The sequence below is a fragment of the Hylobates moloch genome, unplaced genomic scaffold (genome assembly GCF_009828535.3).
Source record: "Hylobates moloch isolate HMO894 unplaced genomic scaffold, HMol_V3 SCAFFOLD_2, whole genome shotgun sequence".
NCBI classification, from domain to species: domain Eukaryota; kingdom Metazoa; phylum Chordata; class Mammalia; order Primates; family Hylobatidae; genus Hylobates; species Hylobates moloch.
The window spans coordinates 38,507,121-38,520,616 of NW_026652277.1; the positions used below are offsets into that span (position 1 = coordinate 38,507,121).

Genomic DNA, 13,496 nt, shown 5'->3' on the forward strand with positions numbered 1-13,496 from the left:
CTCTCTGAATCTCATTTCACATTAACCTCAATGTCAGTAATATCTTGTAGGATTATTGTGCAAATTAAATGACAGAATGTGAAGCACTTCCCACTATTCCTATAATACAACAAGAGCTCAAATATATTCCTCTAATAGTTAACTGTTCAATGAACATAGATTCGAGAGGAAATCTTAATTTTTGGCTTATCCTCAAATACTTCTGTCTCTGACAATCTGCTGATGAGGTTAAAAATGTTCATTCACCATGAAGAATACCAATTACTCATTTGCATTCTGAGGACATCTAGGAAGTCAGGTGGATACAATAACTTGATGTGATCTGATCTTCCCTTGTGTACAGAGGTTGTCTTTAGGCACCTTGCTCAATGTCTAGCTCATAGTAGATGATCAATATTTTGAGGGAATACTGGAATGAATGAAAATGTCTAGCCAAATAGCCTCAAAGTTTATCATAGGACTGAATCACTTCCATTGCTCTTGCAATAGCAACCGTTCTGATCTATGGATGCCCTAAATTCTAATTTCAACTTCCACCATGGGGCCATATTCCAAGAACTCATATAAAAGTGAAGCGACAATGGATGGATGCTCAGTTGAGGGTACATGGTGCTTATGGCAGTCCCAAAGCTGTATTTAAAAGGGCACACCGCAGGACAATGCATCAATACATATGACATCAAGAATAAAAATGAGAATCCCTTCTGCCTTTCATCTTTTAAAAACTGTCCTTGATGTTACATCAATTTTAACATTGTAACTCACCTGTTTTTTCAGTTATATCTGAATCAGGAGTGTTTGCCCTGCTAACTTCCCCTTCAGCATTCTCCTCTTCAGCACTAAGAGAAATTGGTGAAGAAGGGCCAGGCTGGGAGGGTTGAGGGGTTGCTTCGGGCGCTTCCTCAATCTTATTCCTTTTCTCAAAGCGAAAACGGTCCAGGTTGAAAAGATTCATATTGGTAGAAACCACCACCTTGCAGGGATGGGGGCTTTAAATGAACTATCTGCAGGGGAAAAATAAAGAGAGGAAAAGAGGCCATGAAAACAACATACAATACAATGCCACAGCAGTTTATTCCCAAGGCAATAAAGGGCCCGCAAACATGCCAGTGGCTCAGGACTATTATGGCTGCGCTTCATTGTTAGGCCGCAACGATTAGAAGGTGGATGGGGGTATCTTTTAAAATTTTCCATTGCTTTTCACTCTCCTTCGTCCGCCTCCCCCGCCCGCCCCTCACTGAAACCACGAGCTGACCCTCGTGCAACCTCCTCTTACCCCAGCACGCGCAGGCACGTTCCCCAGTATAACCCCCTAGCGGGCCTCGCGCCCGCCCACAAAGAGAAGCTCCCTGTGCTACCGTGCCCCCTGCCTCGAGAAAGGACCTGCCAGGGCCCGCGCCTCGACACTGCGGGGACACAAAGGGGCCAAAGAAGGGGAGCGGCGGAGGCCGTGCTGGCGGGCACCCGCCCGGAAGTTGACGCGGCGCGATCCCAGCTGAGAGGAAGCTGATAGGATTAAGAACACACAGGAAGGTTCAGAGGTGGAGTGTATGCTAAGGCATCTTTTTAACGTTCAATCCCTCACTTGTTCTTTCTTCCCTCAGTACTTACGATCTTGTAGCCTCAGTGCTATGTAACAAAGGCTGAAAATAAAAAAATGAAAAAAATTCCTGGCGTGGGGCGACGGTAGCCGTGCCGGGACCTTCCACAACAGCACGGAGAAACCTTACGAGCGCGTAATGATGACGCAACACGCAGCCTAGGCTTTTTCTACCAAACAACGCGCGAGCGGACAATGTCGAGGCGCGCGCTGTTGTCATGGTAATTCGTACCCGTCTCTGCCGGCTTGTAAGGGCCAGATCGTTCTGTACCTTTGTCCTGTTAAATTAGCTAGAGAGTTATTAAATAGAACAATAGTAAATAGCGTAATGACAAAATATAACAATATATAATACAATTAGTATATATTGTATGTATTATAATCTGTAGTGTTTCATCTATAATATAATGTAGATAGCATAATAGTAATAATACTGTGCTAAGCTTTTTAAGTGTATAATCCCAATCCTTACAAGAAGCCTATGTTTACAAAGCAAAGAAACTGAGACCTGCAAATATATAGGTAATTAGTGAGGGATAAGAACCCCGGGATGCTGAGCTTCAAAGCATTTGCAGTAATTCCTCACTTTCAGCTTGGTTGTTCTTAGAGTGGAATTTGATTAATTAATTTATTTTAAAAAAGATTTTAATGCCGGGCGCGGTGGCTCACGCTTGTAATCCCAGCACTTTGGGAGGCCGAGGCGGGCTGATCACGAGGTCAGAAGATCGAGACCACGGTGAAACCCCGTCTCTACTAAAAATACAAAAAATTAGCCGGGCGTGGTGGCGGGCCCCTGTAGTCCCAGCTACTCGGAGAGGCTGAGGCAGGAGAATGGCGTGAACCCGGGAGGCGGAGCTTGCAGTGAGCCAAGATTGCGCCACTGCACTCCAGCCTGGGCGACAGAGCGAGACTCCGTCTCAAAAAAAAAAAAAAGATTTTAATTTTTAATGTTTGCGGGTACATAGTAGGTGTACATATTTATAGGGTACGTGAGATATTTTGATACAGGCATACAATGTGTAATAATCATATCAGGGTAAGTGGGGTATCCATAACAAGCATGTATCGTTTGTGTTTCAAACAATCCAGTTATTTTAGTCATTTAAAAATGTACACTAAGCTGGGAGCGGTGGCTCATGCCTGTAATCCCAGCACTTTGGGGGGCTGAGGCAGGCGAATCACAAGGTCAGGAGTTTGAGACCAGCCTAGCCAACATGGTGAAACCCCGTCTCTACTAAATATACAAAAAATTAGCCAGGATTAGTGGCGGGCGCCTGTAATCTCAGCTAGTCGAGAGGCTGAGGCAGGAGAATAGCTTGAACCTGGGATGCGGAGGTTGCAGTGAGCCGAGATCACTCCACTGCACTCCAGCCTGGGCAACAAAGCAAGACTCCGTCTCAAAAAAAAAAAAAAAAAAGTACAATAAATTGTTGTTGACTGTAGTCATGCTATTGTGCTATCAAATACTAGATCTTATTCATTCTAACTGTATTTTTGTACCCATTAACGATGCTCACCGACCACCGGGGCCCTCCCCCGCCCCACACTACCCTTCCCAGCCTCTGGTAGCCATCGTTCTACCATTTCTCATGCGTTTGATTGTTTTAATTTTTTAGCTCCCACAAATATAATAAATGAGAACATAGCAAGTTTGTTTTTCTGTGCCTGTCTTATTTCCTTTAATATAATGACCTCCAGTTCCATCCATATTGCAAATGACAGGATCGCATTTTTTTTTTATGGCGAAATAGTACTCCACTGTGTATATGCAACGCATTTTTCTTACTCATTCACCTGTTAATGGACACTTGAGTTGCTTCCAAATCTTGGCTGTTGTGAATAGTGCTGCAACAAACATGAGAATGCAGATATCATTTCGATATACTGATTTCCTTTCTTTTGCATATAATTCACCGATCTTGATGGAAATATTACCTTAAGAATATACTCCTGGCCAGGCGCAGTGGCTCACCCCTGTAATCCCAGCACTTTGGGAGGTGGAGGCGGGCGGATCATGAGGTCAGGAGATCGAGACCATCCTGGGTAACACGGTGAAACCCCATCTCTACTAAAAATACAAAAAATTAGCCAGGCGTGGTGGCAGGCGCCTGTAGTCCTACCTACTCGGAAGGCTGAGGCAGGAGAATGGCATGAACCCGGGAGGTGGAGCTTGCAGTGAGCCGAGATCACGCCATTGCACTCCAGCCTGGGCGACTCCGTCTCAAAAAAAAAAAAAAAAAAAGAATATATACTCCCGGGCTAGGAGCAGTGGCTCACGTCTGTAATCCCAGCACTTTGGGAGACCAAGGCAGAGCCGGGGCAACATAGTGAGACCACATCTCTAAAAAAAAGACAAAGTTATCTAGGCATGATGGCACACGTCTGTAGTCCCAGCTACTTTGGGGGCTGGGGCAGGAGGATCACTTGAGCCTGGGAGGTCGAGGCTGCAGTGAGCCATGTTTGCACCACTGCCCTCTGGCCTGGGTGACAGAGCGAGACCCTGTCTCAAAAGAAAAAACAAAAAACTAAGATATACTCCCTTTGTTCCAGCATTAGACAAGCAATTTTCTGAGTTATAATTTGATCTTCTGGTTGGCATTTCCCATAAAGAGGAATTGCTACAAATGATCATTCTGCCAGATACATTAGCCATTGTAAACTTAAATTGGCAGTTTGTTTTATAAGTCAGTGTTGTGAATTGTATATTTACAACACATACCCACAGTTTTATCAAATGTGGGCACATTTATAAAATCAGGTGTTTGGGCCCATAAAACTCAAGAGCAAAGCCTGAACAGTTAGGACTTCCTTTATACCTATCTTTAATATCCCATGAATTGCATTAGTTTTATGCATGCATATTAAATTATATGATCAAAGAATATATTTACTTATGGCCAGGCACAGCGGCTCATGCCTATAATTCTAGCACTTTGGGAGGCTGAGGTGGGAGGATCACTTGTGGCCAGGAGTTCAAGACCAGCCTGGGCAACAAAGGGAGACATTATCTCTCTTTTTTTTTGTTTTGACACAGGGTCTCACTCTGTCACCCAGGCTGGAGTTCAATGGTTCAATTGCGGCTCACTGTAGCCTTGACCTCCAAGGCTCAAGTGATCCTCCCATCTCAGCCTCCCAAGTAGCTGGAATACAGGTACTTGTCTCTATGCCTGGCTAATTTTTGCATTTTTTGTAGAGACGGGGTTTTGCCATGTTGGCCTGGCAGTGAGGGTGGGGGGAGGCGGGTTGGGGGCATCAAGGCTGCAGTGAGCCATGATTGAAAGAAAAAGAAAAGAAAAAAATAATATATTTACTTATAAGTAGTAAATTATTTTTGGTGATGAAGACAATTTGATTTCTATTTAGAGAGATCTGAAATTGAAAATGGACTCCTCTAGCTGAATGATCTTTCTAAGTCTTAGTTTCATCATTCTGTAAATGTGATTAACGATAATATTGACGCTTAGAGTGCTTTTCTGCAACAGTACCACCTCTTGAAGTTATAGCTGGGACAAGATTGCAAATGAACCACATAAATCAAAAATGTCTAAATATTTAAACATTTTAAATATAGCCAACAAAATGTAAAAGTTAAATATGTTCTTCCTATTTTGAAAATACCAGGGAAGCCAGGTTGAATTTAGAATTTCTATTGTGTCAGAATGTGGGTTAATGAAAGAGAATTGGTTGGCTCATATATCCTGCCTTTTTAGTGTCACCTTTTCATACTCAATTTGATACTAATGGTTTCAATAATGATACCATAATGGGCCATGTGCTTATGCATATAGACGCCCAGCATATGGACACCCAACTCTGGCCCGCAACTAGGGTTACCATGTTTGTTTTTTTAAAAAAGGGATGTACAGTTAAATTTGAATTTTAAATAAACAATGAATACATTCTTAGTATAAATTTGTCTGATGAAATACTTGGAACTGATACTAAGACATTATTTGTTGTTTATCTCAAACTCAAATTTTACAAGTTGTCTTGTATTTTATTTGGCAAACTTACTGCTCTCCCACTCCTTTGTCACCTTTTGGACCTTGGGGCCTTTTAGCTACATTTTTGGCCTAGGGTTATAGATACTGAAAGCACTGTTTGCCCTCAATAGGAAGGACCTCGGGAAAAATCACTGTTAGACTTCTTGGGGCTGTGTGAGCAAAGAATTTTAGGGACCAGGTACTCAAATTGTTGTCTAAAAGTGAAGGCACAAGTTCTGAATGAACATGTCTTCTTGGCCCCAAAGATTCCTTTAGGGCAGGGCATAGCTGGAAAGAACTAGATTTTGCCCTTTAAAGCACTAGACCAGGATAGGGACTCCTTTTGACCAGTTCTAAGGGTAGGATTTTTCTGCAGCCTTCATTGACCTGGGAGAATTATAATGATTCATGATCGGGGTTCTCTTTGAAAGTGAAGTAGAAGTTTAAGGGGATGTATTAGTTTGCTAGGGCTGGTATAGTAACAGCCTGGATGACTGAAACAACAGAAATTTATTTTCTCTTGGTTCCGGAGGCTAGATTTCCACTCTCAAGGTTTTGGTAGAGTTAGTTTATTCTGAGAGCCATGAAGGAAAGGTCTGTTGAAGACAATAGATGAAATCAATGAATTAGCCAGGCATGGTGGCATGCGCCTGTAGCCCCAGCTACTCAGGAGGCTGAGGCAGGAGAATTCCCTGAACCCAGGAGGCAAAGGTTGCAGTGAGCCCTATCACGCCACTGCCTTAAAGGGTGACAGAGCAAGACTCCATCTCAAAAAAAAAAAAAAAAAAAAAAAAAGAAATCAATGAAATGTAAAGAAATGACAAATATAAGATTCAGAGAAGTGAGAATGAAGCTTTGAATAATAGGTGTAAACAATCATACATACCCACACATACCCAAAAAAAAGAAATAATGAAAAACATAATAGAAAATGTTCATTGGCTTTCATTTAGTCTGCACGTGAAAGAGCTTAGTGAATTCAGGCAGAATCAATTGAAAGAGACTATACAGTAAAAATATCCTGCAGAATTTGTTTTAATTTCAAGAATTTAAAAAATGTCTTGCAAGCATTTTTCAGAAAAAATCTACAGCCTACAAAGGGAAAGAAATCAAGCAAAAGCTTTTTTGTTAAATGTCAGAAAGTAATGATGCAATATTTATAATGATTTGGGGAAAAGGATTGTGACTCAATAATTTCCTAGATCACAAATATTCATTTGTGGAAGAAAAAAATTCAAACTTCTAATTTCCTGAAAATATATCTTCCTTAAAATATTCCTAAAGACATAAATCCAGCTGACAATGTCAAAATGAGAATTTCAATATGGTGAATTCATGGTGTAAAAGCATTCTGTTGAGACTAAACACGTGACTTAATGATTGTAAATATGTTGTGTTAGCTATTGCTGTATAACAAACTACAAAATTTTAGTTGCATAAAGCAATAAGCTTTTATCTCTCTTTCATGTGTCTAGTAATTGGCTACTGTGGCTCAACTTCAGACTATAATGCCTGCACATAGTAGAGGATCAATGAATATTTGTTGAGTGAATTAATGATATTAATAACTAGATAAATTGTATAAGCATACAGATAACCACAAATAAAATGTAAGGCAAACTACCATTCAAGTGATATATGTCACAAAAGTACAACATAAATCAGAGTTCATAAATCTCAGAAAAGAGGTGACAGATCTCAAGAAAGGAAGAGAAAAAATATATATATTTTAGAAATGGAGATTAAAGTAGACCTAACAGATAGATAGGCAAACATAACAGATAATGCCTTTAGAGAAATATAGGGTGGAAAGGGAAAATACTTTAAGAATAAAAATAGAAAGGTAAATAGATTTTTAAAAAATAATTATTGAAGATAAAGAAGATCCAATATAATTATAATAGGAGTTGTTACAGAAGAAAACCAAAGGAGTAGAATAACTAAAAACTATCATTCAAAAAAACATTTCCTGAAAACTATAAGGATTTAAAACTATATCTTGAAAGAACACGTCATTTAGCTAAGCATACCAACACAGATGGCCAACCCTAAGACATATTCTATTAAAATTTAGATTTTAAAGGAAAATAAAAAAATTTCTTGGACATCTAGCATTTAAGATAATAAAATGTGATCCAAGAATTTTATATCAAGCAAAAGTGCCTTCCAAATATAAAGTCACAAACACACTACTAACATCAGGTAAGAATTCTGTGGGTATTGTTTCCATGAGTACTACTGAGGTATCTATCAGAGAATAAGCTTCACAAAACCAAAGTGTCTATAGAGACAATGTTGTAAGGATATGTATTGAGTATTAACTATTGCAGAACAAAGATAGTTCGATGTTTAAAAGAAAGAGAGTACAGTTTATAATGGTTATATGATCTGTCAAGTTTCACCTCCTAAAAGGCAAAGAATGATAGGAACATACGAAAAAATGTTTAAGTGGTTTTCAGTAAAACAGTTGAAGTGTATTTAGTGTTGCTATTCTGAGACCAATGTGTATATTGTTGGATAAAACAAATTAATAATTATATTCTAATTATTTCTTTTTTTTTTTTTGAGAACCACAATTCTCAGAGTAGAAGAAAGGAAATAGAGATGTAATAGAGGTTATAGTACAAACCCTAGAGTGCGAGTGGAATGGTCTTTTATTTGAATTGGAAATATCAGTATGAACTTATGAGATGTGATACACACACAGACACAATGTGTGTTTGTTTCCCATCTTTGTCCACTGAAAAGGCCTAGGAAGTGACTATCCCAGTACACAGCCCTAGCACCATGATCATAATCTTTGAATATCATTTACTGCTAACAGAAACCTGGACTTCTTTGAAAAGGAGCAGATTACAGTATGCAATGGAAAATGCACAAGGTGAGACTGAAATATCTTCCTATACCAAAAAGCAAGGAAATTATCAAAGACCTCTAATACCATGTCAAAAAGATTCAGAGGTCAACTTGAGGTTTCTACTGGTCAAAGATGGGGCAGTTTGAGCTTCAATGTGATTAAAAATTGCAGTGATTTGAAAGCCATCATATATGTTGAAATCCAGGAGTTCTTACTGATTTTTTTTTAAACCGGTTGACTTTGGAGGATGAAAGGAACACAATTTATTATCATGAAAACTGAAAAACAGATGGAAAGAATTAAGCTTTATCCTGTCTTTACTCTTCGAAGTCTTCTACTAGATAATTGAAGAAGAGGTAGGGGAAAGTGTCTCTTTATAAAAGTATTCCAACTAGAAAATGAGAAAAAACTACAAATTGGAATTATTTAGCAAGCCTGGCTCATTTACAAAATCATGAGATGGAATAAAATGGCTTTTGTTCTAAGCCACTAAATTTTGGGAGTAGTTTGTCATGCAGTATTAGATAATTGAAACATATCCAAATATTTTCTACATTTTTGTCTTGAGTGTACCGATTCTTCCAGTTAAAATTAAAATGTTTTCTTTTTTTCTATCTTTAAATCTCTATACTCAAAAACTGCCTGAAAATCTTATGCTCTTTTTGTCAAGTTTTGAGTAGTTCAGTCTAAAAATCACCTTTTAATATACTTTGTGTCCTCATACTTTCTCTATCTTCTTTTACAGAATAATTATTTCCCACAATAGTGTCTAATTCTTCTTTCTCAAGAGTGTTAATGAGATTAAAGGCATCTCTTCTTTAGAAATAGCTACTGAATCATAGAAAAGCATCATTATTTCTAATTTTTGTTAAAGGGCTTTATGGGATTAAACATGGCAATTAAGAGAAACTTCCTAGAATATAGACCATAAAATAGAATTTTGTCAGCAGGGCAACTCAAATGTGGTTAGAATAAGATATTGCTTCAAGGGTCCCTATGGGGATAGAATTCACCTTTCTTTTTTTCTTTTTCTGTTCTTTTATTATTATTATTATTTTAGACAGGGTCTCACTCTGTCACCCAGGCTGGAGTACAGTGATCATGACTCACTGTAGCCTCGACCTTCCCAGACTCAGGAGATCCTCCCATCTCAGCCCCCTGAGTAGCTGGGACTAATGTTGCACACCACCACACCCAGCTAATTTTTGTATTTTTTCTGGAGATGGTGTCTCGCTATGTTGCCCAGGTTGGCTTTGAACTCCTGGACTCAAGCAATCCTCCTACCCCAGCCTCCCAAAGTGTTGGGATTACAGGCGTGAGCCACCACGCCCCACAGAATTCACTTTTTAAATTAAAATACTTGTGTATGGCTGCAAGAATCATTTTAATTATCTGTTAGTTTTAAATGGGCTCAGTGAAAATGTTTGATAGAATCCTCAAATTTCTTAAATCAGAGAAAAGACTGTGGGAATTTTATTGTTATTTCTTTTCGCTTCATACTTACCAAAATAAAACCATGAAGCAATTCAAGGAAGGAGCAGCCCTTCCAAAATTGAACTGAATTGATTAAGAAACCAAACAAAAAAACGAACAGCAACAGAGATTAAAAATGAGATTTGTAAACTTGGATCCTTTCTTGATATCTTAGAAATGTAAACCACACCTGGTTGGTAATGGAAACTTGTGTAAACTAATCTTACCTCCCACACATGAATATAAAATGGAAAAGACAAGATACCAAGTCATAAAACAAAAAAAAAATTTTCTTCCTTGGTAACAAGAAAGTAAGCTAAATATTACCGATTTGTAAGCAAATACTTCTTTGAGTAATGATTCTTAATTTGGGAAGGTAGAGGGCATGGTTATAAACCTATTTTAGGAATCCAAATTTTAAAAAGTCACAAACCCCTTCCAAAAAAAACTACATACGCACATGACAGGTGGCACATAATTTCAGGGGGCTCATGGAACCCTTAGTGCTCTGTGAGCTTCACATTAAGAAATTCTGACAAAGATGTCCACAATCCTCATAACTCTGGTAGAATTCATGGTGATTACATCCATATATGTGCCTTCTTAAACTTAAAACTTCTAGCAACTATCATTACCAATTTAGGAAACTAAAAAATATTGAAAATTTTCATACTTTTGTTTTGGTAACTATCTGCCATGTTTTGCTAACTAACATAATTTATTTTCTTAAAAAAAAAGTAGGATTTAAATTCTAAATAAATTACATAATACTTGATTTTTTAGAACTTGAAGAACAAATTCCGTATTGTAAGTCTTTTTTTTTTCGAGACGGAGTCTTGCTCTGTCACCCAGGCTGGAGTGCAGTGGCACGATCTTGGCTCACTGCAACCTCCACCTCCCAGGTTCAAGCAGTTCTCCTGCCTCAGCCTCCTGAGTAGCTGGGATTACAGGCATGTGCCACCACACCCAGCTAATTCTTTTTGTATTTTTAGTAGAGACAGGGTTTCACCATATTGGCCAGGCTTGTCTAGAGCTCCCAACCTTGTCATCTGCCCGCCTCGGCCTCTCAAAGTGCTGGGATTACAGGTGTGAGCCACTGCGCCTGGCCTGTATCTCTTTTTCACTTGATTTTTAAAATCCTACTTTTTCCCTTCCTTTTTCTGCTTATGTATATCTTAAATTTTCAGGATACCCTCAAGTGGCAAGTTGAGTTCATGCTCACATATACACAAGTTTTTACATTTTTTCTTCTAGTGGCCTTGCAATTCAGTTTCCTCATTACATTATTTAGTCACTATTTTGTTTTTTTTTTAAACAGTCTTGCTCTGTTACCCAGGCTGGAGTGCAATATATAATGAGGAAATATATATATAATTATATATATAATTACACATTATTATATATATTTAAATATATATATAATTATATATATTATTATATATATTTAAATATATATATAATTATATATAAAGGAAATACATATAATTATATATACATAAAGGAAATATATATATATATAAATATAATGAGGAAAATGAACTCTTAAGAAAGTAATTTCAGTATGAGGTCCCAGGTTCATTCTCTGGCACCTCTACCAAAAAAAAAAAAAGTAATTTCAAAATTACAAAGTCATTATGAAATTAGAGACACCTGAGTGCAAATCCCGTGTCTTCTGTTTACTAGCTGTGTGACGTTCTCTCAATTCCCTCATCTGTAATATGGGGAAAATAGTACCCATGCTAAAGGATTTCTGTGAATTAAATTTGAAATAATTCCTGCTTAGGGCCGGGACTGGCATATAGTCAAGACTACCTAAATATTTCTTATTTTTAGAATGGAATTTTATTGTACTTAGGAATTAAGCTCCCAGAAAGCAAATAAAGTGAAAAAAAAAACACTTTTAATTAAAATTCTCCTTGTATTGTATACTTGAAAATTGTTGAGAGTAGATTTTTAAGTGTTTTTGCCACAAAACAATGATAAATATGTGAAGTGATGCATATGTTAATTAGCTTGATGAGCCATTCCACAATATATAAATATGTCAAAACATCATGTTGTATACCATGAATATATACAATTTTTGTCAATTTAAAAACTAAAGTTTTTTTAGTTTTTAAAAAAACTAAAAGTTACCCTTGTAAATTTCATAAATCAATTATAAATTACAGTGTACATAGATTTGTATATGGTGCATAACTCCCATTAATTAATTTAATTAATCTTTATTCCAGGCCTACTCTGTTCCAAGAACTATAATAGATGCTGAGACATGTAAGAATAAACAAGATTGATGAGATTCCTCTCCTCAGATAGCTCAGTCAGTGAGAAGACCTTAAATTACAAAATAGCGCAAAATATGCTATGATAGTGAAAGTATAGTGCTAGAGCGCTCTTACAATTTTTGTAGAAGCAGCCAGGGAAAAGTGACAGCTGAGTTATGAAAGGTGAGTAGAAGCAAACCAGTAAAGAAGGTAAAACAGAGACAAGGAGAGAAGAGGCTGAAGTCCTTAAGAGGTTATGTAGACTAGCAAACAATGCATTCTTGGTTTCTTAACCCAAAGAAACCAAAGGGCAAGATCTCTGCTTATGCCTTCTTTGGGCAGACGTGCAGAGAATAACATAAGAAGAAAAACCCAGAGGTCCCTGTCAATTTTGCAGAATTTCCCACGAAGTGCTCTGAGAGGTGGAAGACAACATCTGGGAAAGAAAAGTCTAAATTTGATGAAATGGCCAAAGTGGATAAAGAACGCTATGATCGGAAAATGAAGGATTATGGACCAGCTCAGAGAGGCAAGAAGAAGGATCCTAATGCTCCCAAAGGCCACCATCTGGGTTCTTCCTATTCTGTTCAGAATTCCGCCCCACAGTCAAATCCACAAACCTTGGCATCTCTATTGGAGATGTGGCAAAAAAGCTGGGTGAGATGTAGAATAACTCAAATGACAGTGAAAAGCAGCGTTACATCACTAAGGCGGCAAAGCTGAAAGAGAAGTATGTGAGAAGGATGTTGCTGACTATAAGTCTACAGGAAAGTTTGATGGTGCAAAGGGTCCTGCTAAAGTTGCCCGGAAAGAAGTGGAAGAGGAAGATGAAGAAGACAAGGAGGAAGAAGAGGAGGAGGAGGAATAAAAAAACCTGTTTATCTGTAAAACAGCAACAAGAACAACAACAAAAGAGAGGTTAGGTAAAGGAGTTTGTACTTAATCCTCGGGGCAGGGAAATACCAATCATTTTTTAGGCAGCTATAGTTAAGTCGACTAATGTTGTACAAATATTAATTTGGAATGCAGAAAGACTGGAGGCCTCTTTTTACAGAAAAATGACAGTTAATAAATATAGAGAGAAATGATTGGCAAACCACTGCTTTGCAGCTTTAAAATAATAATTTGGGCAAGAATCATTAATGGATGGCAAAATTCATGGGTGAAAGGATGGTGGGGAACAAGACAGTCACATGAAGATCTTCAAATTTTTATCCCACAGATGATTTACTAATTACAAAGAGAATCCTTACCATGGAGAGATCTGGCAAACTTGACATTATATGTCCCCTGATGCAATGCAGCAACAAGTTGTTATG

The 13,496-nt window shown here is 37.9% G+C and overlaps 1 protein-coding gene and 1 pseudogene across 2 annotated transcripts in view; one reads left to right on the top strand and one right to left on the bottom strand.

Moving 5' to 3' along the window:
• Positions 1–1,744, bottom strand: part of SMARCAD1 (SWI/SNF-related, matrix-associated actin-dependent regulator of chromatin, subfamily a, containing DEAD/H box 1) — an 85,880-nt gene extending 84,136 nt beyond the window's left edge. Inside the window, exons 1-2 of one of the 2 annotated variants that reach the window (XM_032138527.2) lie at positions 1,612–1,744; positions 766–1,004 (exon numbers count right to left, since the gene is read on the bottom strand). In XM_032138527.2, coding sequence (XP_031994418.1) covers positions 766–955 — 190 coding nt within the window. In that variant the 5' untranslated portion in view covers positions 956–1,004; positions 1,612–1,744. Of the gene's footprint in view, positions 1–765; positions 1,005–1,276; positions 1,483–1,611 lie in introns of those variants that run through there. The other variant, XM_032138610.2, reaches the window with a different exon arrangement.
• Positions 1,745–12,450: 10,706 nt separating this feature from the next.
• On the top strand, positions 12,451–13,120 carry LOC116476465 (high mobility group protein B3-like; annotated as a pseudogene).
• The last annotated feature ends 376 nt before the right edge of the window (positions 13,121–13,496 follow it).